The sequence below is a fragment of the Felis catus genome, chromosome B1 (assembly GCF_018350175.1).
Source record: "Felis catus isolate Fca126 chromosome B1, F.catus_Fca126_mat1.0, whole genome shotgun sequence".
Classification (NCBI taxonomy): Eukaryota; Metazoa; Chordata; class Mammalia; order Carnivora; family Felidae; genus Felis; species Felis catus.
Window position 1 is genome coordinate 171,067,019 of NC_058371.1, and position 14,935 is coordinate 171,081,953.

General features: G+C 36.3%; 1 protein-coding gene across 5 annotated transcripts in view; it reads right to left on the reverse strand.

The window, feature by feature from the left end:
* The window catches only part of NSUN7 (NOP2/Sun RNA methyltransferase family member 7), a 58,891-nt gene that overhangs the window by 25,670 nt on the left and 18,286 nt on the right, over positions 1-14,935 (reverse strand). For all 5 annotated transcript variants that reach the window (XM_006931157.4, XM_003985419.5, XM_045056441.1 and 2 more), the window contains 4 exons: positions 9,546-9,698; positions 8,372-8,555; positions 6,614-6,824; positions 651-794 (listed from right to left, as the gene is read on the reverse strand). In XM_006931157.4, coding sequence (XP_006931219.2) covers positions 651-794; positions 6,614-6,824; positions 8,372-8,555; positions 9,546-9,698 — 692 coding nt within the window. The remainder of the gene's footprint in view (positions 1-650; positions 795-6,613; positions 6,825-8,371; positions 8,556-9,545; positions 9,699-14,935) is intronic.

Below are 14,935 nucleotides of genomic sequence, written 5' to 3' on the forward strand. Positions count from 1 at the left end.
TTATTAATTTTTTTTTTAATTTATTTTTGGGACAGAGAGAGACAGAGCATGAACGGGGGAGGGGCAGAGAGAGAGGGAGACACAGAATCGGAAACAGGCTCCAGGCTCCGAGCCATCAGCCCAGAGCCCGACGCAAGGCTCGAACTCACGGACCGCGAGATTGTGACCTGGCTGAAGTCGGACGCTTAACCGACTGCGCCACCCAGGCGCCCCCTATTATTAAATATTTTTAGGGCACCTGGGTGGCTCAGTCAGCTGAGCGTCTGACTTTGGCTCAGGTCATGATCTCACACTTTGTGAGTCGGAGCCCCACATAGGGCTCACTACTACGGTCAGCCTGTCAGTACAGAGCCTGCTTCAGACCCTCTCCCCACTCTTTCCCCCTCCCCCGCTTGTGCTCTTTCAAAAATAAATAAATATTAATAAATAAATAAGTAATTTTAATATTCCCCCTTGCCCATATCACAAAGGATTGCCATAAGTATTCAATGAAACAATGAATGTAAAGTACTTTACACATTGCTCTATACATGGTAGCTATTCATTAATAAGATATATTTGATATGTCATTTTAGTGATTTTAAATAATTTTATTTTTGACATTTATCAACAAATTTCAATAATTTATAAATGAAAAATTTTTAAAGTACCTTCATGCTCATTTAATATAAACTCCACTGGATTACTAACACCCAGTCCTGAGCAGCGAGGAAGCAGCAGAATCACTTTAACTTTCTGCAATCTATGATCCTTTGATTCAATGTTCAGAAATGCCTCATGAAGTATTTCAATATCTTGGAGGGAAAAAAACAGAACAATTAGTGCAAAAATATTCATTAAAAATCTTAATACAGTATGTAATTAGATCTATTTATCATTGTTCATTTTTTTTACTGTTTATTTATTTTGAAAGACAGAGCAAGCAGGAAAGGGGCAGAAAGACGGGGGGACAGAGGATCCGAAGCGGGCTTGGTGCCAACAGCAGAGAGCCAGATGCAGGGCTCAGACTCACCAACCATGAGATCATGACCTGAGCCGAAGCTGAAGTCAAACACTCAAATGAGCGAGCCACCCAGACGCCCCTATCATTTTTCATTTTTAAATCCTCAGCCTCACAAAAAGTCATCTCATATAGTCAGAAAAGAGAGCTATTCTTCTCTGATAACTTATCAGAGTTAACACATGAATTCTTTCTCCTTCACTTGAGAGAACAATTTTGAAATTTAAATATCTCCTACATAAAATATAATTTTTCATTCTGAACTTCAGATTACTTTTTTTTTTTTTTTGAGAGAGAGAGAGAGAGAGGGCACAAGTGAGCGAGGGGCGGGGGGGGGCAGAGAGAGAGAATCCCATCAGGGGCAGAGAAAGAGAGGGAGAGAGAGAGGGAAAGAGAGCGATAGAGAAGCGTGGCTTACCCAAAGCAGGGCTCATATACGCCCGAAGCAGGGCTTGAGCTCACCCAAAACAGAGCTCAAACCATGAGATCATGACCTGAGCCAAAATCAGATGCTTAACCGACTGAGCCACCTAGGTGCCCTGAACTTCAGATTCTTTTAAAATACTATGACATAGTGGAGGGAAATGGGCTTTGGGGGCAGAGACACCCAAATATGACTCCCAACTTCGGTATTTACTAGCTGCGTGACTTAATCTCTCTGAGCCCCCATTTTCTCACTCATAAAATGGGATAACAATGCCTGCCTCATCTAATTGTGGTGAAGACTGAAATAAAGCAGTTTAGTATGGTGCCTAGCACATTGTAAATGCTCAGTGTTGGCTATTTCCCTTTCCCATTGTAATCTCCTTTTATATTCCATCTTCCTCAGAGAAAAAAATGGGTATCAGTAGCATTTATGAGGCAGTCTAATGTTCCTTAAGGACTTTAGTTTAGTTGGAAGGAAGTCTGTCCTCACTGAGTATAATAATCTGTGCCCCTACCTTCAAGCCACCCCTCCACTTCTGCAATGACTCCCAGTCCCCTCACCTGCTGAGGAGTCATCACTAAAATTGTTCCCCCACCCCCTTTCTCTTGTCTGATCACCCTGTTCATCTTCCTATTCTGTCTGTTTTGAAACTGTTTGTTTGTTTTTTTTTTAATCAGTGGGCCTTTTTTTTTCTTTCTATTTTAAACTTTCGATTGGAAAAGTTCAAACATACAAAAACACACATAAAAACATAATAAATTCTCAGGTACCCATCATGGGGATTCAACAGTGAACCATTCATGCCCAATCCTGTTTCATCTACATCTGTACCCACTTCCATCCCAACCCATATTATTTTAAATCTATAAATATTTCACCACATAGCTCTAAAAGAACTCCTTTAAAAATATAACCACACAAATTTAAAAAAATAAGAATTCCTTATCATCATTAAAAAATAATGGAATCCAATCATGGCTCAAATTTCCCCATAGTCTCACACATGACAAAAGTTTTTTACAATTTGTTTGAATCAGGATTTTAATAAAGTACATACATTGCAATTAGTTGATAAGCCTTATTTTAAATTTCTTCTTATTGATAGGTTCCCTTTCCATTTTTTCTTACAACTTATTCCCTAATGAAACATGGTTATTTGTACTACGGACAGCTTTTCTACAGTCTGGATTTTGCTAATTGCTTCCCTAGAGTGTACTCTAACATGTTCCCGTGTTCTGTGCTTCTTATAACTTACTAGTTGTATCTTTAGAAGCTTAATTAGATTCTGGCTTTTTTTTTCTTTTTCTTTCCTTTTTTTTGGTGGTGGGGGGGGTTGTGGAGAGAGTGGAGAGGGGAGCAAAACTACTTCACAAGTGATGTCATTATTTATCCACTAAGTTATCTTTCTGGCACCAGCAAAGAGGTTGCAAAATAGTCCGATTTTAATTCTGTGACCTATTTTAATTCTGTCATACCTTTTTCATATTAGCTAGAATACTTCTAAAAGAAGAAACTTCCTTCCTCCACTGCTTGGTTACTTAGAGGTTCCTATTCTTTCTTGGTAACTAGGTAAAAATTCAGAGGGTAACTGGAAATGAAATGTTGGGTCATTGGTATGTACATATTCAATTTAATGATTAATGCTAGCTTTCTAGAGTGATTGCACAAGTTTACAGTCCCACCAGCTGTGTTTGAGCCTTCCCAATGCTCTTTACCTTGCCAGTACATGGTACTGCCAATATTTTTCATTTTAATCATTCTGTGGACATGTGGCGGTAAGTTGTGATTTTAATTGCATTTCCCTGATTAGTATGGGATTGATGACTTTCACTTTTTTTTTTTTTTTTTTTTTTTTTGGCATTTGGATATCCTCTTTTGTGAAATGCCTGGTCATGTCTCTTGCACATTTTCCAGTTAGGTTGTCTATTCATTGTTAATTTGTAAGAATTCTTTATACACTGTGGATAAAAACTCTTCACTAGTTTATATGTTCCCTCTCTACAGTTTGCCTTTGCACTCTCTTAATCTTAATGCACAGAAATTTAAAATTTTTCAAAAGTTTACTACAGTCCAATTTATAAATCTTTTCTTTTATGATTAGTGCTTTATGTGTCCTGTTTAAGAAATCTGCCAATCCCAGTCATTAAGTGTTTCTCCTATAATAAATTCTAGGAGACTCTAGATTTGTGTTGATGGCGTGAAGTACAGGTCAGTTTCATTTTTTCTACCCCCATTTACTGAAAAAAAAAAATCTCAGTAATCTACAGTGTCATGTGGATTGAACTGAATCCATGAAGATCAACTTGGAGAGAAAGGTTATCTTTATAACATTGAATTTTTCAGTTCATGAACGTGATTTATTCTTAGATTTGGTTAGGTCTTTGGTCTTTCAGTAATGGTCTATAGTTTTACGAGGAGGTCTTACACATCTTTTATTAGATGTACTCCTAAATGTGTTATGGTTTTTGGTACTATTATAAAAGACACCTGCTTCATTTTCAAATTTTCATTTTTGGTAGGTAGAAATTGAATTTGTATGCTGACTTTGTATCTATCAACCTTACAAAAATCATTTGTGAAATCTATAGTTTAGTTGTAGATTATTTTGGATTTTCCACATATATAACTATGTAACCTATTAATAAAAAACAGTTTTATTTCTTCCTTTCCAATTTTTATATCTTTTATTTCTTCCTTTCTTTTTTTACCGTATTGCCTATGACTCACAATACAACATTGATTAGGAAGTTTGATGTTTTTGATGTTTTTATAAATAAGACTGTTTTCTTACTTTCACTTTTTGATTATCTATTACGAGTGTATAGAAATAATTGATTTTTTATATTTGTGTCTTTCAATTCATTGATTAGTTCTAATATTTTTTTCATACAATTTTTTTAAGGATTTTCTATATACAGAGTATGTTTTCTGCTGGTTCTAGATAATTTTGCTTTATGCATTTTGAGATTATGTTATTAAGCACATACTACTTTCATACTCTTTCATTTTCCTGATGAACATGTTATAATTATATTTCTAGTAATGTTTCTTATTTAAATCTACTTTGTCAATAGCTCTTTTGTTGGTATATGTAATGTATATCTTTTTCTGTCCTTCTAAGTTTTTTTTATATCCTTCTATGTAAAGGGTTTCTCTTATAAACAAAAATATATTTATACATATATATTCTCTTATAAATATATATGTATAAAAATACATATATTTTTAAAGTTTAATCTGTTTTCTATTTGTCTTACCTTTTTTTGTCTTACCTTTTTTATGTTAATTGGTATTTCAACTCCATATTCCATTTTCTTCCCCTTCTTAGCTATTAAACATTATTTAATTATTTGTGTATTGACTGCCCCAGATATAACACATACCACTGACTTTCTGCTGACTTTAGAAATCTAACTGGTAGCTTCTTTCTGCACTATGAATACATTAATAGTTTTCTGGTTTCAGTTATTTCTGTTAAAAAGTTAAGTTTTTAGTTTTATTGCTTTTCCATTAAAGGTAATATATATTACCACCTGGACTGCTTTGTCTTTGGTTTTCAGCAGTTATGCCACAATGTACCTAATATGTTTTCTATATATTTATTCTTACTGGAGTTCATAGGGCTTCTTGAATCTGTGGCTTCATTTCATCTATTTTGAAAAATTCCCAGCCTTGGGGCACTGGGTGATTCAGGTGGTTAAGTGTCGACTTCAGCTCAGGTCATGACCTCATGGTTCCCGAGTTTGAGCTGTGCATCAGGCTCTGTGCTCACAGAGCTTGCACTCTGCCTCTCTCTCTCAAAAATAAATAAACATTTTTTTTAATTAAAAAAAAAGAAAAAGAAAAACTCCCAGCCTTAATTTCAAATATCATCTCTTAATTCATTTTCTCCTCTTTGTGTTCCCATCACAGCATATGGAAGATCACTGAATCACTGGGTCCCATGTGTGTTTTATGATCTTTTCCATATTATTAACCCTTTATTTCCCCTTGCTTCAGTCTGGATATTTTTGTGGTTTGTCAGTTAGCTTATTCTTTCTTTAGCTCTGCCTAATCTACTGTTAAATCTACTTACTTCTTAATTTCACATGTTGTATTTTCTAGTTCTAGAATTTTCTTTTGACTTAAAAAAATTACGGTTTCCAGTTGTCTACTGAAATTCTGAAACTTGCCATTTAGTCTCTTTAGCATATGTATCATAGTTATTTTAAAGTCCACATCTGATATCTCTAGTATCTGGACCATTTGTGGGTTTGCTCCTATTGTAGTATTTTTCTCTTTATATCAGTCATATCTTTTCTTCCTGTTTGTCTTTTTTGTTTGTTTGTTGTTTTTTTTTTAATTTTTTTTTTCAACGTTTATTTATTTTTGGGACAGAGAGAGACAGAGCATGAACGGGGGAGGGGCAGAGAGAGAGGGAGACACAGAATCAGAAACAGGCTCCAGGCTCTGAGCCATCAGCCCAGAGCCTGACGCGGGGCTCGAACTCACGGACCGCGAGATCGTGACCTGGCTGAAGTCAGACGCTTAACCGACTGCGCCACCCAGGCGCCCCTGTTTGTTTGTTTTTTAATGAGTGCCAGACATTGTATTTGAAAACAATTAGGAGATAATATGAGACCTAGGATGATGTTATTTTCTTCCAGAGGAAATTAACTTTTGCTTCTGGTAGGCAGCTACATCTGGCACTAACAGTCCCAGATCACCTTAATCTGATGTGAATCTGTCAAAAGTTTTGCTTAGTTTTTCAGCCTCACTGAACCTATAATAAAATGTTATCTTTGGTCACAGCATGATCCAATGAAAAAGATTTTGCAAATAAGAAGCCTAAGGGACTTAGCTTCTAATCCTAGATATTAACACTGTCAAGCACTTCTTTGTGCTCTTATATATTAAAGGATGATAATTTGTACCACCTACTTTAACTATTGTTTGAACTTCAAATTATACAGTAGCTAATGCCAAGCAACGTACCAAAGTGCCAATATATTCATTCATTTCAACTATAGTTGTTTAACCAATATTAAACAATGAGAAGAGCCTGGTATAATATGAATTAGTGAAGATTTTAAGAGTATAGTATATAAAGAGTTTTTATGTTACAAAAGGTAACAAATTCAAATATTTTTGACATTTCTAAATTTCATATAACATGAATTACCAAACAAATAAATATTTATACATACTTTTACATCCCATTTTTGTAAAAAGGTTCTTCAGGTCAGGATCCTTAGCTTGAGATTTTACTCCACACACAAATATTTTTGAGGTATTATTATTTGTTAATATTGACATATGGGCAACTGTGTACCATGAACCTGTACTGACCATTAAGATATCATCATCCATATTTAATAAAGCCTTTACAGAATGGACAGCGAGACTTCGAGATTTGTCCTACAAGATAATGATATGATTAGAACTTCAAAGGGTTTGACAAGAGGCATGAACTGATTTCTTTTTGCTTAGGTAAAATAAGTACTTGGTAGGAGTGTTGAGATACCTAATCCTTTTGAGTTTAAAACACCTTAATATATGTTAGAATACAAAGTTAACAAAAATAACTGATATAAACAGATTTAAAACAAAGACCTGAACTTTGTTTAGCCTTGTTATCATTTAACTTTTATATAGTACTAAGACAATGCCAAAATCCCCAAAATGTAATTAATAGATTAGTGATATCCTACTACAGCTCCCATTCTTACCCCTTGATGAAAACTCATCAGCTACTTCCATTCTTTCTTCCCCATTACACTATCATTTAAATTGCTGCTAGTTAACAGATATTACAAGATGGTTGACAAGCTCATAAAAGGGGGCTAGACAGATGAGTTTTCGTAGTTGATCTCAGTGCTCAGCAGGGTATCACTACTGAATAAAGGCCAAGACATTCTACCCAAGAGTATGGATGCTGTCAAGGGATAAAACTTAGAAGAACAAGGTAAATCTGAGGCAAGAATTGGAATCTGAGGATTTTTTTATTCTATTGAATCTAATTGTTTTTCATTCTGTTGAAACCACATTATTCCTCATATTCTCTCCCCACATTGATAGTTATCATATACCTCTTACAAATCAAGGCTCTAAGGCCATATTAAGGAAATAATGGGAAGGTATTACATATTGCATTTTCAGATTCAGGATGGTACTAGCATCTTCCCCAGAAATGGAAGGTAGAAAAGGTATCATTGCACTTTTTTTTTTTTAGTTTATTTATTTATTTTGAGAGAGAATCAGAGATAGTGCAATTGGGAGGTGGGGCAGAGAGAGGGAAAGGGAGATTATCCCAAGCAGGCTCCAAGCTGCCACCACAGAGCCCAATGAGGGGCTTGACCTCAGAAAACTGTGAGATCATGATCTGAGCCAAAACCAAGAGTTGGACACTTAACTGACTGAGCCACCAGGTACCCCTCATTGCATTTTTTTAATCCTCCCTTGGAAGAGAAAACTACAGCCTTTCAGCTGCCAGCAATACAATTATCCCCATCTATAGAGTCTGAGAAGGAGAACATGTTCTTCATAACTTTACATGGGACAAAGATGCTAGAGTACAATAGGAACACTGATTGTAGGGGTATTAATTTTATTCAAGGTTGAAAATTAGGCTTTATTAACCTTTTTGATCATCTATAAAAATATAATCAGTTTGTTAGGGTTTTTTTAAGTGTTTTTTTTGTTTGTTTATTTTGAGAGAGAAAGAGAAAGAGAGTGGGGGAGGGGCAAAAAGAGAGGGAGAGAGATATTTCCAAGCAGGCTCTGTAAGCAGAACCCAATAGTGCTTGATCTTACAAACCATGAGATCATGACCTGAGCCGAAATCAAGAGTTCAACACTTAACCCACTGAGCCACCCAGGTGCCCCGTGTTAGGTTTTATTTTTAAGTAGAGAGATTCTTTGAATAAGTAGGATTATTGAGAATCACAATGAAAGTAAATGTTTACCTGAAATATAAGTTTATAATCTTTGAAAAGATCTATATTTAGAAGATTATTTTTAAGATGAGATGGAAAAATTAAGACATCATAGCAATGTTGGTCCACAGCAAAGACTTTATCATCAATATGCAATACAGATTTGACTTTATTATAGCCTCTTTTCTTCAAACTATAATAAACTTCTTCAGGGCTGTAAATATGCAATATTAGGTTGTAATTAAAAATATATTAAAAATGCACTTAACATTACCATCTTCCCCCCCCAAAAAAAGTATCACTGCATTTATTGCATTTAATGGAACTTATAATTTTAGCCAACAATAAGTTAAAAGATAATTAAAGACAGAAAAGTTAACATATTTATGTAATTACCATTTAGGAATTTGGTGGATTTTTTTTAATTTTTATTTAAATTCTAGTTAGTTAACATACAGTGCAATATTGGTTTCAGGAGTAGAATTCAGTGATTCATAATTTACATATAACACCCAGTGCTCATCATAACAAGTGCCCTCCTTAATACCCATCACCCATCTAGCCCATCCCCCATGCACCTCCCTCGATCAACTCTGTTTGTTCTCTATCATTAAGAGCCTCTTATGGTTTGTTTCCCTCTTTTTTTCTCCCCACTTCCCATGCGTTCATCTTTTTGTTTGTTTAAATTCCCCATATGAGTGAATTGTATGGTATTTGTCTTTCTCTGACTGACATTTTGCTTAGCACAATACCCTCTAGCTCTATTCATGTCATTGCAAATGGCAAGATCTCATTCTTTTTGATGGCTAAGTTATATTCCATTGTATCTGTATCCATTCATCAATTGATGGGCATTTAGGCTCTGTCCATAGTTTGGCTATTATTGATAATGCTGCTATAAACATCGGGGTGTATGTACCCCTTCAAATCCAATTTTTGTATCCTTTGGGTAAATACCTAGTAATGTAATTGCTGGATCATAGAGTAGTTCTATTTTTAACTTTTTGGGGAACCTCCATACTGTTTTTCAGAGACACTGTACCAGTTTTCAGGGAATTTGTTGATAAGATCCTGAACTAAATCATGATTTCCCAGTCACTCCCCTAGACATGTCCACCGAGGAGAAAGGTAGTATTTCTTATCACATTATTTAGAAAGGCTAGCAACTTGAAATAAAAATAAAGGATTTGATTAAAACTCTTACCTGATTTTACAAGTATTTATCCAAGCATAAAGTGGCAAAGTGGAGGCCCTTAGTTCCTGGTTCCTAACTGTTTCTGGAAGAATGTGGTAAATTGAAAGGGCATCGTGTTTGATTCGACATCTTGCCAATGCTGCAGCCAATTTTATCTTAAAACTAGAGACAGAAAATCCATTTTTGGTGACTACTGCATTGAAGACAAGACTATCAATTTTCCACTAGAAAAATTCACAAATTAGACTTAGAATTCTAACAACTATTTCTGTAATTCTACTTTAAATTTTCATAGTATAAAATAATATTTAAAATTAGAAATCCGATAATCCTGCTGCCTTTTTTCAGTTTTTGCTGCTTCTGTACAGATATGAATCTCCTCAGATATTTATCTCAATTGTTGATTGAAAGAAATTTTATACAGTGAAAGAGGTGTGGAATTTAGTCAGACAAATTTGAAGTTAAATTCAGTTTCTGTCACTTACTAGCTGTGTGACCTCAGGTTTATTAATGAATCTCTTTTCTCAGCCTGTTTTCTCATCTGCAGAACGTGGTCACATTACCTTAATGTGGTGATTACCAACCATGTGTGTAAAATACTCAGCACAGTGCCTGGCACATGGCAGATACTCATTATAGCTAGTTATTGTCATAGTTGCCAACAGTGTATTCTTTTTTTTTTTTTTAATTTTTTTTCAACGTTTTTATTTATTTTTGGGACAGAGAGAGACAGAGCATGAGCGGGGGAGGGGCAGAGAGAGAGGGAGACACAGAATTAGAAACAGGCTCCAGGCTCCGAGCCATCAGCCCGAGCCTGACGCGGGGCTCGAACTCACGGACCGTGAGATCGTGACCTGGCTGAAGTCCAACGCTTAACCGACTGCGCCACCCAGGTGCCCCGCCAACAGTGTATTCTTAATAAGATTAAGGAACTGTCATGAATCTGTATCATGTCCTTCCCAGTTCCGATGATCCCAGAACAAAAAACAGAGCAGAGCCCGATGTGGGGCTTGAACTCGTGAATCTGAGAAGAAATTAAGAGTCTGCCACTTAACCCAGTGAGCCACCCAAGTGCCCTGAGAGGATCCAAAGCAGGCTCTGCACTGACAGCAGAGAGCCCAATATGGGGCTCAAACTCAGCTCAAACTCACAAAATGTGAGATCATGACCTGAGCCAAAGTCAGACACTTAACTGTCTGAGCCACCCAGGCACCCATTTTTATGTTTTTTTAATGTTTATTTATTTATTTTGAGAGAGAGAGAGAGAGAGAGAGCGTGTATAGGTGAGCACAGGGGAGGGGCTGAGAGAGAGGGAGAGAAAGAATCCCAAGCAGGCTCCACACCACCAGGGCAGAGCCAGACACAGGGCTCAATCTCATGTACCATGAGATCATGACTCAAGCAAGAATCAAGAGGTGGATGCTTAACCAACTGAGCCACCCAGGTGCCCCTATTTTTTTTATATTTGTTTATTTGTTTATTTTTGAGAGAGAGTGTGTGTGCACACAAGCAGGGGAGGGGTAGAGGGAGGGAGGGAGGGAGAGAGAGAGAGAAAATCTTAAGAAGGCTCCATGTCCAGTGCAGAGACTGATGCAGGGCCCAATCTTATGACCCTGAGATCATGACCTGAGCAGAAACCAAGAGTCAGAAACTGAACTGATGGAGCTCAGACTGTGAATTTTAATATAATTTAATCACACAAAAATAATTTAAAGTATATATACAGTTATAAAGATTTTTGTATAAATACACAATATCAGATTGAGGATAAAGACCAAATCCAAATGCTATTAAGATAACCAGACATGTATTATATTTATAAATGAAACATCCTGTGGTTACTAAAAAACTTCTTCCACAGGTGTAGGTGGACTGCAATGATGAAAATGGAAGCAAAAACCATTCTCAACATTCTGGATCCAGAAGTCCACCTCCTGCTATAATTTGAACGTTATCACAGAGGGTTGCCTAATTACCTCTGTTTGCCAGGAAACAGCCAAAGCTGTCTTTCTGTATGTTAAATTGTAGTCATGTAATTTCTAAGCTTACATCCAAAATGAACTCATTAGCTACAGGACGGAATCTAAACTCTTTATCATGATACACTAGGATATTAATAATTTAACCTGAGCCAACTCTTCAGTCCTCAGTTTCCACATTCCAACCACTCCCATCCACAAATCTGGCCACACATGGAACTATTTTTGCCCCTCTTAATAGCACACCACATCCCTTCTTCCTCTCCCTCTGCCATTCTCTCCCTCTGTCTCTCCAGACAGTATGGTTTGGACTCTGCAATCAGACTACCTGGATTCAAATTCTGGTTCCACCAATTACTAGCTACATGACATTAGATAGGTTATTTAGCTTTTCTAAGCACTAGGAATTAGGAACTAATATCTAACTTACAGAATTGTAGCCAAGATACTTTTGAAAATGTACTTCCAAGTCAAGCTATTCAAGAAGTGATAATTAATATGCCTATTCTTTTAATATTGTTAACTAAGAAGTGTGATCAAACCTGGGCTTCCACCCTTATGTAACTTATAATTTGGTGGTATAATAGACGTATAAACGATTAGAGCACAACGTGATGAATGTTGTAAGATACACAGATAAAGAACAAATTGAATGTATCAGAAAAAGAACAAAAATCAGCCCAGAGTGACTTCTAAGAGAAGGAGAAACTTGAACTATTAAAGGAGGAACAAGAGTTTTCCAGACCACAAAAGGAGAAAAGACACACAGAAGGCAGAGTACAATAAAGATACAGAGATGTTAAACGGCAAAGCATACTTGTAGAATATGGGGTGGTGAGAGATCCAGGCCTCAAATCACCAAAAATCTTATATACCCATGCATGGGAAGTGGGAATGTTTTCTGTAGGAAATGGAAGGCCATTTAAGAATAGAGAAATATCAATTAATTCATGAACAAATATTTTCTTCCTTACTATATTCCAGGTACTGTTTTATGTCCCAGAAACATAGGGATAAGCAAGGAAGACACTGTTCCTGATATCACAAAATGTAGAGTCTGGTAAGGGGAGACAAAGCAACTAATTTTCAATGTCATAAGTATTTATGACAAAGGAAGGCAGGATACTATGGTGACTCAAGGGGAGTCAAGGAAAGTTTCCCAGGAATCACATTTAGGCTAAGCCATAAGGGTAGAAGTAGGAGTTAGCCAGGAATAAGGGATGAGGGGGTATGTGAAACAAGCTGTCCAGTGTTCCAAGTAGAAGAAGCATCATATATGAAAAAGTATCTGCCAATTCTGAAATACGTGCCTGAGAAGTTGAGAGACATGCAGAGCTAAAGACAACTCATTGGCCATAGGGAACAAAAATGGAAATCTGAGGCATGCCAACTTTATGGGAGGGGGGCTTTGATAATGTCCTCAGGCTTTGAACTGGGTCACCAAAAGACAACCCCAGGAATAAAGTAAAAAGGAATAACTGGCCTTCACGAGGAATGAAGCCCAGCTTCCAATCATTTCAACCCCAGAATACTAAGTCACCTGGGTTTGTTAGTGCCCCAGGTCTAGTTGCAGCCTTCCAGTAGCAAAAGTATATGCTGCCTCTAAAGGAAGATAACAGTATCCTAGGTCTCAAATGAAATAAACATATACAATATCAAATTATACCTAATACAGTATGTCCCAAAAAACTTTAAATCTAATAATAATGGCAAAAAGAATTATTCCCAATGCTTCCATTAATTATTTTATGTAATTAGAGGTTTATTGGATTTCTAAATATAATAAAGGAGTTGCAGTATTTTTCAGAAAAAAAAGGGGGGTATACCATTTTCATATTTATTCCTAGAGACCACTGGAAAAACATAATTAAGAGAAAAAATGGATAGAAGGTAAACAGAAATATGTTCTAATATATTTAGATAATACATAAATACAAAAGAAAATATCCAAATCACTTGCTTATAATAGGTTTTATTCTCTTATTTTTCATAAGAAACCATGTGGGTTATTTTGAATAAGTCAGTGATGATTCATGATGTAGTGGACAAATGCAATTTGCTAAGGATAAAATAACAATGAAGAGCCTATATTTTAGGAATATCATGTCTCTGTCACAACCACACAGGTGAGAAAAGGCATATTTCCTATATGTTTTTGTGTTGCTTTTCCTAAGTCAGGGAATGTTATTCTGACTAGCAGCTGATCATGGTGGGGCTATGATTATACCTAGTTAATGGGAAGTTCTTGTCCTTAGCAGACACATTTAGCATATCAATGTTTCCTTTTATAGTAGAAACCTACTGATTTGCACTCCAAGGGCTGCTGCTTTCCTTCTGGGAATAGAAATCCCCCTCTCCTGAAAATGTTCCTTTCCTCCTTCTAGTCATACAATTTTCTTGGAAAGTGTCCCTAAGTGACTCAGTCTCCTTGGCCACAGCTGATTGGCAGAGGGTGGGCATTTGACTCAAGGCAGGGTCAAGCAATTTTTGGATGTAGCAAGAGAGTATCAAGCCAGTCTTTCTAGTGTTTGGTGCTGTAAGATGTAAAGCTCCTGAGTTGTCAGCAGCCAAGTTTCCCAATCCAGGAACAAAGAAAGAGAAAAGAATGAAGCCAAAGCACACAGAGCAGTGACTACAGTCAAAGAGGATCCTGATGATATTTAAATCACAGGACTGAGTAGAAGCATAGCCACATCACTGCCCTTTCTGCCATTTCAATGTTCAATCCTTCATGAAATACCTTATTATAAATTCTTTCTTTTGCCAAATCTTGTTTGAGTTGGGGTACTATCGGTTGGCAGAACAGAATCCTAATACACCATTTTCCTTCAATTTATTTACTTATTCTTTTTTAATTGATGTATACTTGACATACAATATCCTATTAGTTTCAGGTATATATCATTTGACATTATGAAATGATCCCCTTGTTAAGTCTAGTTATCTGTCACCAAAGTTATTAGAATATTATTGACTATATTCCCTATGCTATATATTATATCCCCGTGACTTATTTATTTTATAACTGGAAGTTTATATTTCTTAATCCCCTTCACCCATTTTGCTCACCCCAATCCCTCCTCTGGTAACTGATATTTTGTTTTCTGTATCTATAAGTCTATTTTTGTTTTTTATTTGTGTGTTCACTTGTTTTAAATTTTAGATTCCACATATAAGTGAAATCATATGGTATTTGTCTTTGATTTATTTCACTCAGCGTAATACCCTCTAGGTCCATTTATGTAGTTGCAAATGGCAATACTTCATTCTTTTTTTTAACTTATTTGAGAAAGAGAGTGCACACAAGCAGGGGAGAGGGGCAGAGGGAGACAAAGAGAATCTTAGGCAGGCTCCATGCTCAGTGTGGAGCCCTACGTGGGGCTCTATCCCATGACCCTAGGATCATGACCTGAGCCAAAA